Source organism: Esox lucius, chromosome 7, assembly GCF_011004845.1.
Source record: "Esox lucius isolate fEsoLuc1 chromosome 7, fEsoLuc1.pri, whole genome shotgun sequence".
Taxonomy (NCBI): domain Eukaryota; kingdom Metazoa; phylum Chordata; class Actinopteri; order Esociformes; family Esocidae; genus Esox; species Esox lucius.
In genome coordinates, this window is record NC_047575.1 from 50,760,664 (window position 1) to 50,773,986 (window position 13,323).

At 45.5% G+C, this 13,323-nt stretch overlaps 1 protein-coding gene across 3 annotated transcripts in view; it reads left to right on the top strand.

Annotated features, from left to right (window-relative positions):
- LOC105007791 (hemicentin-1) overlaps window positions 1–13,323 on the top strand; it is an 87,696-nt gene that overhangs the window by 6,764 nt on the left and 67,609 nt on the right. For all 3 annotated transcript variants that reach the window (XR_004575910.1, XM_034293058.1, XM_029120749.2), the window contains exons 5-11: window positions 5,507–5,637; window positions 5,734–5,870; window positions 6,060–6,210; window positions 6,743–6,823; window positions 6,904–7,077; window positions 7,460–7,735; window positions 12,833–12,977. Coding sequence is in view for 2 of the 3 variants with exons in the window: in XM_034293058.1 (XP_034148949.1) it covers window positions 5,507–5,637; window positions 5,734–5,870; window positions 6,060–6,210; window positions 6,743–6,823; window positions 6,904–7,077; window positions 7,460–7,735; window positions 12,833–12,977 (1,095 nt within the window). In the remaining variant the exon portion in view is untranslated. The remainder of the gene's footprint in view (window positions 1–5,506; window positions 5,638–5,733; window positions 5,871–6,059; window positions 6,211–6,742; window positions 6,824–6,903; window positions 7,078–7,459; window positions 7,736–12,832; window positions 12,978–13,323) is intronic.

Consider the following 13,323-nt stretch of genomic DNA (forward strand, 5'->3'; position numbering starts at 1 on the left):
TGGCCTTGAAAAACTAAAAACCTTAGTCATCGGCGATTCCATTACACGCAGTATTAGACTAAAGAATCAGCCCGCAATCGTACATTGTTTACCGGGGGGCAGAGCCACCGACGTAGCCGCAAATCTGGGGTTGGTGCTAGCGAAGTTTAAAACTGGCAAGTATAGAGAGTACAGAGATAATGTAATTCACGTTGGCACCAACGACGTTAGGATGAAACAGTCAGAGGTTACGAAGCAGAACATAGCATCAGCATGTAAACTAGCTAGAAAGATGTGTCGACATCGAGTAATTGTCTCTGGCCCCCTCCCAGCTAGGGGTGGTGACGAGCTCTACAGCAGACTTGCGCAACTCAATCGCTGGCAGAAAACGGAGTTCTGCCCGTCGCAGGAGGTAGAGTTTGTAGATAACTGGCTTTCTTTTTGGGACTCTCCCAGAAATAGGGCCAGGCCTGACCTGCTGAGGAGCGATGGACTCCATCCTAGCTGGAGTGGTGCTCATCTTTTATCTAGGAACATTGACAGGAGTCTCACTCCTATAGCCTTAACATGAGATAGGGTGCAGGTCAGGCCGCAGGCTGTTAGCCAGCGTGCTAGCATTGTGGAGTCTGTCAATAGCATAGCCAGAGTAGTTAGTACAGCTTTACCTATTGCCACTGTGACTCGTTCCAGGCTGAGAAAAGTTAAACAAGGTAGTGCTAACAAAAATAACCTTATTAAGATAAAGTCTTCCTCCACCTCGGTCACAAATAAAAATGATTCTATCACGTCGCATCTCAAAATGGGACTCCTAAATGTTAGATCCCTTGCTCCAAAGGCAGTTGCAATAAATGAATTAATCTCTGATCATAAACTAGATGTTATTGGTTTATGTGAAACGTGGCTAAAGCCTAATGAATTCACTGCCTTAAATGAGGCCTCTCCTCCTGGTTAGTGATCATATCCCTCATGCTTCCCAAAAAGGAGGGTGTGTTGCTAATATTTATGACAGTAAATATAAACTTATGATAAAAATCATTTTACATAGCTACTATTTATAGGCCCCCCGGGCCATACACATTGTTCCTCAATGAGTTTCCAGAATTCTTGTCTAACCTTGTAGTCATGGCAGATAGTATTCTAATTTTTGGCGATTTCAATATTCATATGGAAAACTCCAATGATCCTCTTCAAAAAGCCTTTGAAGCCATAATTGACTCAATGGGTTTCATCCAACATGTCTCAGGTCCAACACATTGCCACAATCATACCTTAGATTTAGTCCTGTCACGAGAAATAGATATTGTAGATCTAATAATTTACCCCCAAAATCCTGGATTATCGGATCACTGTCTTATTACATTTACAGTTAAAACAAGAAATCCACTTGCCCCCCAAACAATGAGTTTCAAAAGCTGTACTATAAATTCTCGGGCTACAAATAAATTCCTTGATATTCTTACAAGTTCGCTCATTAACGACAGAGTAAATAAATCTGTAAACGATCAAATCGAGGATCTAAACTCAATACTGTGAAATACATTAGACACAGTTGCACCACTAAAAACTAAAGAAATACGCAACAAGAAACTTGCTCCCTGGTACACAGACAATACTAGAGCACTTAAGCAAGCCTCCAGAAAATTGGAGCGAAAGTGGCGCTCCACCAAGTTGGAAGTATTTAGACTAGCCTGGATAGACAGTACACTACAATACCGAAAATCACTCACGTCTGCTTGATCAGCTTATTTCTCCAACCTGATTGAGGCGAACAAAAACAATCCAAAATTTCGGTTTGATACAGTTGCAAAGTTAACAAAAAAGCAAAGCTTAGCAAGTGAAGTGGGTCTTCACTTTAGTTGTAATGAATACATGAACTACTTTGATGAAAAGATCGTCACCATTAGAAAACAAATAACTGACTCCTTAAATAGTTACGGTCCTCAAAATCTCAGTTGTCCAAAAAATTTCCTGAACCTCCCTGACCAGGTGTCAATGGGGACACTTGAATTTTTTGATACCGTATCGCTCGACACATTTACAAAATTTGTAATGAGTTCTAAACCCACAAACTCTCAGCTAGACCCGATTCCTACAAAATTACTTAAGGAGCTATTTCCTGTGCTAGGCCAGCCAATGCTGAACATAATAAATTGCTCCCTTTCCTCCGGATGTGTACCAAACTCACAAAGAATTGCGGAAATTAAGCCTCTTCTAAAAAAATCTAATCTGGATCCCTACATATTAAACAATTATAGGCCAATATCGAACCTCCCGTTCCTCTCAAAAATCTTAGAAAAATGTGTTTCCCAACAACTGAATGCCTTCCTAAAGACAAAAAACATTTATGAAATACTCCAGTTCGGTTTTAGATCCCATCATAGTACTGAGACTGCACTCGTAAAGGTAACAAATTAACTTTTAATGGCCTCAGACAAAGGTTCCGCATCCGTCCTGTTGCTTCTTGATCTTAGTGCTGCTTTTGACACTATTGATCACTCCCTTCTCTTAGAGAGACTGGAAACCCATATTGGGCTACGTGGACATGTTCTAGCCTGGTTTAAATCTTATTTATCTGAAAGATATCAGTTCGTTAGTGTGGATGGCATATCCTCTGACAAGTCAAAGGTATGCTTTGGAGTTCCTCAAGGCTTGTTTCTGGGCCCATTATTGTTCTCACTAAATATGCTCCCTCTGGGTGATGTAATCCAGAATCACAATGTTAAATTTCACTGTTATGGTGATGACACACAGTTATATATTTCAATGAAGCATGGAGAAGCCCCTAAATTAGCTATTTTGGAAGCATGCGTTTCAGATATTAGGAAGTGGATGACAAAGGATTTCTTGCTCTTAAACTCAAATAAAACAGAAATGCTCCTTTTAGGACCCAAAAAACAAAGAGCGTTGTTAGCAGATCTCACTGTGAACCTCGACGGCTGCATGGTCGTATCCCAAAAAACTGTAAAAAACCTTGGCGTTACCCTTGACCCTGACCTCTCCTTTGAAGAACATATAAAATATGTCTCAAGAGTTGCTTATTTTCATCTTCGAAACATTGCAAATATCAGAAACTTTCTATCAAAAACTGATGCAGAAAAATTATTCCATGCTTTCGTTACTCATAGACTAGATTACTGCAATGCTGTTCTCTCTGGTTATCCAGACAAATTAATAAATAAACTCCAATTAGTGCTGCACATGGCTGCTAGAATCCTAACTAGAAAAAACATTTTTGAACACATTACTCCTGTCCTGGCGTCCTTACATTGGCTGCCTGTTAAGGTTAGGGCTGATTTTAAGGTTTTACTCTTAACCTATAAATCAATATATGGACTTGCTCCTACTTACCTTGCTGAAATGATCCAGCCATACATACCTACACGTAACCTTAGATCGCAAGATGCAGGCCTTTTAATTGTACCTAGAATTTCTAAACAAACAGCTGGTGGCAGGGCCTTTTCTCATAGAGCTGCACTACTGTGGAATGATCTGCCAATTAAGGTTAGAAATGCAAACTCAGTGCAAACCATCAAGTGTCTACTAAAAACTCATCTCTACAGCACGGTTTATAATTAGGTGTAGCCTGGCCCGGGGGCGTGAAGGTGACCAGTAGACTTGATACTGTCCACCCTTGCTGTCTTGCCAGGTGGGCTCTCGTCGCCACTGGGATGCCCTCCCTCCAATGCCTTTCGGGGGAAGAGTCACTGGCTTGTTGTTGACTCTCTGTTGCGCAATTGGGCTGTACGCTGCTAGCAATACTCGGCCCTCATTCAGGGGGGTTGCGGTTGGTGGGTGTCCCTTTGGTTGATGCTTGGAAATATGGGTGGATTGATTTCCTGCCTGTTGGGCCCTGTCCGTGGCCTCCCCCGGATAGGGCCACAATGTGAGTGGACCCCCCGTCTCAGCCCTAAGGTCTTATGTTGCTATATTATTGTCCTAGTCCACCTGGTCATACTTCTGACCTAGTCTAAAATCAAATAGACTCTGGATTTAGCCCAGAGAAATTTGTTTATTATTCCAATTGGACTCTTAATATCTCCCCCGGCACAGCCAGAAGAGGACTGGTCACCCCTCTGAGCCTGGGTCCTCTCTAGGTTTCTTCCTAAAATTCGACCTTCTTAGGGAGTTTTTCCTAGCCACTGAAATTCAACACTACTGTTGTTTGCTCCTTGGGGTTTAAGGCCGGATGTCTCTGTAAAGCACTTGTGACAACTGCTGTTGTAAAAAGTGCTTTATAAATAAATTTGATTGATTCCCAAACAGGTGTTCTAATATATATATATATAATATATAATATCCCATTAATATCAGTTTAATCCCAGTCAGGAAATGTAATTTTATCCAGCAAAACATTTTATATAATGGTTCCAATCCAGTCAAATGTTTTGTATATTGGCTGCAATCCAGACAGGGGTTTTATATATTGGTTCCAATCCAGCCAGGAATTTTGTAGATTGCTTCTAATCCAGTCAGGTGTTTTATATATTGATTTTAATCTAGACAGGTGTTTTGTAGATTGGATACAATCCAGACAGGGGTTTTATATATTGATTTTAATCCAGACAGGGGTTTTGTAGATTGCTTCTAATCCAGTCAGGTGTTTTATATATTGGTTTTAATCCAGACAGGTGTTTTCAAATCCAGCCAAGTATTTTATATACAGGGCGTGCACAATTATTAGGCAAGTGAGTATTTTGATTGTATCATTATTTCTATGCACATTTTCCAACTCCAAACCATATAAACTTCAATGCTCATTGGATTGAATCATTTTTAGGTGATATGTATTTGTGTAATGATGGAGGGTGTGGTGAAAGTGAATTACACCTTATATCAAGGTGTGCAGAATTATTAGGAAGCTTTATGACCTCAGTTACAATGTGCCAAAAAGAGATTTAACTGACACTGAAAAGTAAATGGTTTTTTACAGCAAAGTGGAGGAGGGGTACTGGTATGGGCTGCTATCATTAAGGATTCCAATCCAGCCAGTTGTTTTATATACAGTATTGGTTCTAATTAATCCAAGTGTTTTATAAAAGTATAAATTCTGCTCCAGTCAGGAGTTTTATACATAGTATTGGCTCTAAACCATTCAAGTGTTTTATATACAGTATTGGTTCCCATCCAGGTGATTTATAGACAGTATTGGTTCCCATCCCGGCATTGTTTCTAGTCCAGCCAGGGGTTTTATAGACAGTTTTGGTTCTAATCCAGCCATGTGTTTTATGTATAGTATTGGTTCCAATACAGTCAGCTCTTTAGAAACAGTATTGGTTTAAATCCAGCCATGTATTTTATTTTCAGTATCCAGCCACATGTTTTATAGAAAGTATTGGTTTTAATCCATCCAGGTATTTTATAGAACATATTGGTTCTAATCCAGACATGGGTTTAATATACAGTGTTGGTTCTAATCCATTCAGTTTTTTTATAGACAGTATTGGTTCTAATCCAGTCAGGTGTTTTATAGACAGTATTGGTTCTAATCCAGCCAGGTGTTTTATAGACCATATTGGTTCTAATCCAGTCAGGTGTACACAGGACCCCAGTACACCATCAGTAGGATTCTGCGGATTCACACTGGTACTTATGCCTGTCAGGCTCAGAATACGTACCTCAACACCCGTTCCATGAAGACCATCAGCCTCATTGTCTACTGTGAGTAACCCTTCACATCTTACTCCTAACCTCTTAGTCCTGACCTATAGTGCCTGACTTCAATCATCTCTGTATGTTGTGCCCCTTGCCTCCCAGACCCTCCAGAAGGTTCTCCTTCCTGCTCTGTTCTGCCAGCGATGAATTCCTCTTCCCTCAACCTGACCTGTTCCTGGACAGGGGGCCTGCCGTCCCCCTCACTCCACTGGACTAGAGACCTGCTGACCCTGACACAGGTACACACACACACACACACACACACACAGGTACACACACACATGCACACACAGACACACACACACACAGACACACACACACACAGACACACACAGGCACACACAGGTACAAACACACACACACACACACAGATGCTGAAAGGCTGCTAACAAATTAAATTGTTGTTATTTTGGTTGTTACTACTCCAGGAATGGCTAAAGCCTGGAGATGAAGGGGCGTGGCCAGCAGAATATGTGTCTGTACTGCAGTCTGGAACCCAGACCTCCAACAACACTCTGTTCACCTGCCTGGGGACACACCCTGCTCTCAACACCACCACACAATGCACTGCAAGGGCCTGTAAGTACACACACAGACTGTGTACTGTACACATATATATACACACTCATCAGAATATATACACTGAGTGTATACTGTACACATATATATACACACTCATCAGAATATATACACAGACTGAATATACTGTACACATATATACACACTCATCAGAATATATACACAGACTGTATACTGTACACATACATTATATGAATATATATATGATCGCACTCAAAAGCTCACTGTCCAGTAACATTAGTCAAGACATAAATCACACAAATTAGAAATAAACCAAGATAAAAAGTTTTTTATTTATTTTTTAATTCTTTGCCATTGAAATAAAGGTGCTTAACCAAGACATTTGTCACTCATTTTCTTGACGTAATGATCACTGCACACACACAATACAGCTCCTATACTGTCCCTCTCTCCCTCGGGGTCTCCTGGTGGTCCAGTGTTTTTAAGTGAATGGAAAAAGAAATTTGCCCCATAAACAGTTAAGTCTGAAACACACACAGCACTGACACTAATCTTTAGCTCTCTCCCTCAGGGTCTCCTTCTGGTGGTCTGGTGTGTTCTGCTAATGCCACCAGTACAAACCAGCACCTGCTGCTGTCCTGCTCCTGGCAAGGTGACAACAGCAACAACAAAAATAATAAATAATAGTAGTATTAATAATTGATACTACTATTAATACAATTATCTTTCTAGGTGGGTCTCCCAGGGCTGTGGTTTGGTGGGAGGTGCTTAATGGAGATTGTAGGGGCCAAGGAGTGGAGACCTCCAACATCTTGGTACCTCGTTCTAATTCCACCCAGAATGGACAGGCCTACACCTGCTATGCCAAACATCCCCTAGACAGGCTGACTAGGAACTGCAGTATTGGTACATTCATTGATTACATTTATTTTTTGCAATCAATCTACACACTCTAAGACAACAATGACATGATTTATTGAAAATAAAAATGGAAGTATCTCATGCATCACACACAAGTATTCAGACCCTTTATTCAGTGCTTTATGAAAATACCTTTGGCAGCGATCACAGCTACCAGCTTTGCAAACTTGGATTTGGCTGATGCCCACTGTTCTTTTGGAAACTTTCAATACTTCTAATTTCTTTATAACTTTCCTTACCTTAAAACAATTGAATCTTAGAGTTCTACAAAGAGTACCTTAGACTTAATGGTTAGGCATTTGCATGCATGCATGCATGTAATCAACTATAAATGAAGTGAACCTAACTGGTATGTATATGTGTGTAGTTCCAGTCAGTAAACCCTATATTCTGCTGAGTGACACGTCACCAGAGGAGGGATCTTCGGTGTGGCTGCGCTGCGGCCTGGAAAATGGAACTGGGCCTCTTTACTACCTGTGGGAGCATGAGACTAACAGCGGATTGGTCGACACTGTCGGCCAGGGCAACAGCAGTATGTTGAACATGACAGTTGTCAACCGTAACAACACAGGCTGGTACCGCTGTGTGGCCCAGAACCAGGTCAACCAGGAACGGTCTGACCGCATCTGGATGGACGTCATCTGTTAGTATACACACACCACACCTTGCACACTACAACCTCAACCCCACACACTAGGCTAACCCCTAACATGTAGTTAAGGTGACTGGAAATCATGTGTAGGTTTGTACACACTTGAAACACTACATCATTCACCCTACATGATACACTCTAAACACTAAAACACTAAACTTCCACCCTATATAATTAGATTAGATTCAACTTTATTGTCATTGAACAGTACAAGTACAGAAAAACGAATTTCAGTCAGCATCTAGCCAGAAGTGAAAATAGAAGAGGGCAGAAATATTACTTCTAAATACTCGTAAAAGTACATGTATATTACAAGTGGAATGTATAGATGTGCAGTGAAGGCAAAAGCAGTAAAAATGGCAATACTAAATGTGCAATTAAGGCAAATAGAGGAGGGCAGAACATTTGCAATTATTAAGTATAGTATATATTACAGTTGGGATAAATAGTTGTGTGGGTACAAATGGCAATTCTAAATGGCATTCTAGATGTGCAATCAAGGCAAATTGAAGGAGTAAGGTAGCATGTGCAACCGGGATGCAGAGGTAGCAGCAATGAGGTCCATGGGGTAGACACACGTATGTAACAACTGTAAAAACGCAAGCATGATGTCAATCCTAAATGTGCAAAGAGGCAAATTAAATGTGCAAGGTGCATGTGCAACTGAAATGCAGGGATAACAGCAGTGAGGTTCCAAAGGTCAACACGGACCATTAACAACTGAAAACTTCCATTATCAGGCATAGCAAGGCAGTGTCAGAGTAGTACAAAGGGAGTAGTGGAACAAGGTCACTGAGAGGCAGGGGGGTATGTTTAGTGATGGGTCATAGAGTTCACAAAGTTATCTGGGTCACAGAGTTCAGCAGGGTTACAGTGGATGGAAAGAAACTGTTCCTGAGCCTGCTGGTGGAATGAAGAGAACCTCATGCCTGATGGTACGAGGGCAAACATTTGTGGCATGGATTTAAAGGGTCCCTGATGATCCCATGCGCCCTGTGCAGACACCGCTTGTGCTGGTGGTCTATGATGGCAGAAAGCTGGGCACCAGTGATGTACTGGGTGGTTAGCACAACCTGTTGCAGGGCTTTCTGGTTGGCTGCATTGCAACCAATAAACCACACTGTGGTGCAGTGTTGGGGAAGTGAATGCTCTTGATTGTGCAGCAGAAAAGTTCACAAGGATCCATCTACAGGCTTCCTTCAGCCTCCTCAAGAAGTACAGGTGCTGCTGAGCCTTTTTGATCAGGGCTGAAGTGTTGAGGATCCAGGAGAGGTCCTCGGATATGTGGACACACATGCTCCACATCAGTGCCATCGATGATGACTGGGGCGTGACTGCAGACTTTAGAATTCCTGTAATCCACAATGATTTCCCCCCTCCATGAACTGCCACCTTAACGTGGTGGAGGGGTTTGAGTACCCGAGTGACCCTAGGAGCTATGTTGTCTTGGGCTATATGCCCGTGGTAGGGTCTCCCAAGGCAAACAGGTCCTAGGCGACGAGTCAGACTAAGAGCGGTTCAAAACCCCTTAATGATGAGGAAAATGTTGAGGTCCGTGACGTCGCCCGGTATGGCGCAGGCGGGGTCCCACCCTGGAGCCAGGCCCGGGGTTGGGGCTCGTACATGAGCGCCTGGTGGCCGGGCCTTTCCCCATGGGGCCCGGCCGGGCTCAGCCCGAAGGAGCGACGTGGGGCCGCCTTCCTTTGGGCTCACCACCCACAGGAGGGACCATAATGGGCCGGTGCTTAGAGGATCGGGCGGCAGTCGAAGGCGGGGGCCTAGACAACCTGTTCCCTGGACACGGAAACTAGCTCTTGAGACGTGGAACGTCACCTCGCTGGCTGGGAAGGAGCCTGAGATCGTGCGTGAGGTTGAGAGGTTCCGACTAGAGGTAGTCGGGATCACCTCTACGCACGGCTTGGGCTCTGGAACCACACTACTTGAGAGAGGATGGACTCTTCACCACTCTGGAGTTGCCCATGGTGAGAGGCGGTTGGCTGGTGTGGGTTTGCTTATAGGTCCCCAGCTCTGCCGCCATGTGTTGGAGTTTACCCCGGTGAACGAGAGGGTCGTTTCCCTGCGCTTATGGGTCTCACTGTTGTTTGTTCCTATGGGCCGAATGGCAGTGCAGAGTACCCGACCTTCTTGGAGTCTCTGGGAGGGATGCTGGAAAGTGCTCCGACTGGGGACTCTATCGTTCTACTGGGGGACTTCAACGACCACGTGGGCAACGACAGTGACACCTGGAGGGGCGTGATTGGGAGGAACGGCCCCCTTGATCTGAACCTGAGCGGTGTTCAGTTATCTGACTTCTGTGCTAGTCACAGTTTGTCCATAACGAACACCATGTTCAAGCCTAAGGGTGTCCATCAGTGCACGTGGCACCAGGACACCCTAGGCCGCAGGTCGATGATCGACTTTGTTGTCGTTTCATCTGACCTGCGGCCGTATGTCTTGGACACTCTGGTGAAGAGAGGGGCAGAGCTGTCAACTGATCACCACCTGGTGGTGTGTTGGATCCGATGGTGGGGGAGGAAGCTGGAAAGACTCGGCAGACCCAAGCATACTGTAAGGGTCTGCTGGGAACGTCGGGCCAAGTCTCCTGTCAGAGAGATCTTTAACTCCCACCTCCGGCGGAGCTTCGACTGGATCCCGAGTGAGGCTGGAGATATTGAGTCCGAGTGGACCATGTTCTCCACCGCCATTGTCGAAGCGGCCGCTCAGAGCTGTGGCCGTAAGGTCTCCGGTGCCTGTCGAGGCGGCAATCCCTGAACCCGGTGGTGGACACCGGAAGTAAGGGATGCCGTCAAGCTGAAGAAGGAGTCCTATCAGGCCTGGTTGGCTTGTGGGACTCCTGAGGCAGCTGACGGGTACCGGCAGGCCAAGCGGACTGCAGCCCGGGTGGTTGTGGAGGCAACAGTGCCCTACCAATGCTGTTTACAGTAGAGGTGGGCAGCTGTTGACCTCAACTGGGGATGCCGTCGGGCGGTGGAAGGAGTACTTCGAGGATCTCCTCAATCCCGCCGTCACGTCTTCCATTGAGGAAGCAGAGGATAAGGGCTCAGAGGTGGACTCGTCCATTACCCGGGCTGAAGTCACAGAGGTAGTCAAGAAACTCCTCGGTGGCAAGACACCGGGGGTGGATGAGATCCGCCCTGAGTAACTCAAATCTCTGGATGTTGTGGGGCTGTCTTGGTTGACACGCCTGTGCAACATCGCATGGCGGTCGGGGACAGTGCCTCTGGGATGGTTGTGGTCTCTCTTTTTAAGAAGGGGGACCGGAGGGTGTGTTCCAACTACAGGGGGATCACACTTCTCAGCCTCCCCGGGAAAGTCTATGCCAGGGTACTGGAGAGGAGAATACGGCCGATGGTAGAACCTCGGATTCAGGAGGAAAAGTGTGGTATTCGTCCGGGCTGTGGAACACTGGACTAGCTCTATACCCTCTATGGGGTGCTGGAGTGTTCATGGGAGTTTGCCCAACCAATCCACATGTGTTTTGTGGATTTGGAGAAGGCATTCGACTGTGTCCCTCGCAGCATCTTGTGGAGGGTGCTTGGGGAATATGGGGTCCTGGGTCCTTTGCTAAGGGCTGTCAGGTCCCTGTACAACCGAAGCAGGAGCTTGGTCCGCATTGCCGGCAGTAAGTCAGACTTGTTCCCAGTGCATGTTGGACTCTGGCAGGGCTGCCCTTTGTCGCCAGTTCTGTTCGTAATTTTTATGGACAGAATTTCTAGGCGCAGCCAGGGGCCGGAGGGTGTCAGGTTTGGGGACCACACTATTTCGTCTCTGCTCTTTACGGGTGATGTTGTCGTGTTGGCCCCTTCAAACCAGGACCTTCAGCATGCACTTGGACGGTTTGCAGCCAAGAGTGAAGCAGTGGGGATGAGAATCAGTACCTCCAAATCCGAGGCCATGGTCCTCAATCGGAAAAGGGTGGCTTGCCCACTTCAGGTTGGAGGAGAGTGCCTGCCTCAAGTGGAGGAGTTTAAGTATCTAGGGGTCTTGTTCACAAATGAGGGAAGGATGGAACGGGAGATTGACAGACGGATCGGTGCAGCTTCTGCAGTTATGAAGAAAAGAGCTGTTGTGGTGAGGAAAGAGCTGAGCCGCAAGGCGAAGCTTTTGATTTACCGGTCAATCTACGTTCCTACTCTCACCTATGGTCATGAGCTTTGGGTCATGACCGAAAGGACAAGATCCCGGATACAGGCGGCTGAAATGAGCTTTCTCCGCAGGGTGGCTGGGCGATCCCTTAGAGATAGGGTGAGAAGCTTGGTCACCCGGGAGGAGCTCAGAGTAGAGCCGCTGCTCCTCCACATCGAGAGGGGTCAGCTGAGGTGGCTTGGGCTTCTGTTTCGGGAGGCTGGCCTGGGAACACCTCGGTTTCCCCCCGGAAGAGCTGGAGGAAGTGTCTAGGGAGAGGGAAGTCTGGGCATCTCTGCTTAGACTGCTGCCCCCGCGACCTGGCCCTGGATAAGTGGAAGATGATGAATGAATGATCTCCTTGGTTTTCTTTGGGATCTGTTCATTAGGAAGTCCAAAGTCCAGTTGCAGAGAGGGGGGCTGATCACCCGGTCATGGAATTTGTTGCCCAGCTTAGAGGGGATGACCGTGTTGAATGCTCAGCTAAAGTCAATGAATAGCATTCTCATACTCATCTCATCAGCATAGGCTATGATTAAGTGCAGTCTGGCCCTGGGGTGTGAAGGTGACCGGAATGACTATCCACCCATGCTGTATTGCCAGGTGGGCTCTCATCTCCACTAGGATGTCCTCTCTCCAAAGCCATTCGGTTGATGGAGCCACTGGCTTGTTGCGCCCATTGTGCAATTGGGGTGAACTCTGCTGGTAATACTTGCTCCCTCAGGATGGTTGGTTGGTGTCCCTTTGGTTGATACTTGGCAACTTGTACTCTTATAATGTTAAAATGTTTTCTCCAGATGTCCCCAGATAGATGTGACTGTGTGTGTCTCTCCCCAGATGGTCCAGATGTCCCCAGATAGAAGTGACTGTGAGTGTGTCTCTCCCCAGAAGGTCCAGATCTTTCCCAGATAAATATGACTGTGTGTGTGTGTTTCTCCCCAGATGGTCCAGATGTCCCCCAGATAGATGTTACTCCCTACAGATTAACAGATAGAGGATACACTGCTGTGGAGAGACAGACAGTCTCTCTTCTCTGTCAGGCCCAGTCCAATCCTCCCAGTCAATATGTCTGGTTCTACAACAACAGGTTTGTTTTTGTTTGCAATTAATTAATTCATCAAATACATTTTCAACAGACATTTTTACATTAGCAGTTGTCACAAACCTTTTACAAACACCCTGCCAACCCCAAAAAGCAAGCAACAACAATACATTGAAGAACAGTGACTATCAAAAACGTGCCAGCACTTTTGGAACCTACAGATGTTGCTCATCTAATTCCAGCTCCAAGGGGGCAGTCCGCGATGGGGCATGCCTAATTATACTACGGTATACCGCACCACATTGCAGTGCCATGTGGCATGGACAAAAACATAAAATAAGAATGGCCACAAGGGGACATCTGTGAGAACGTTAATACCTGCCTGAAACTG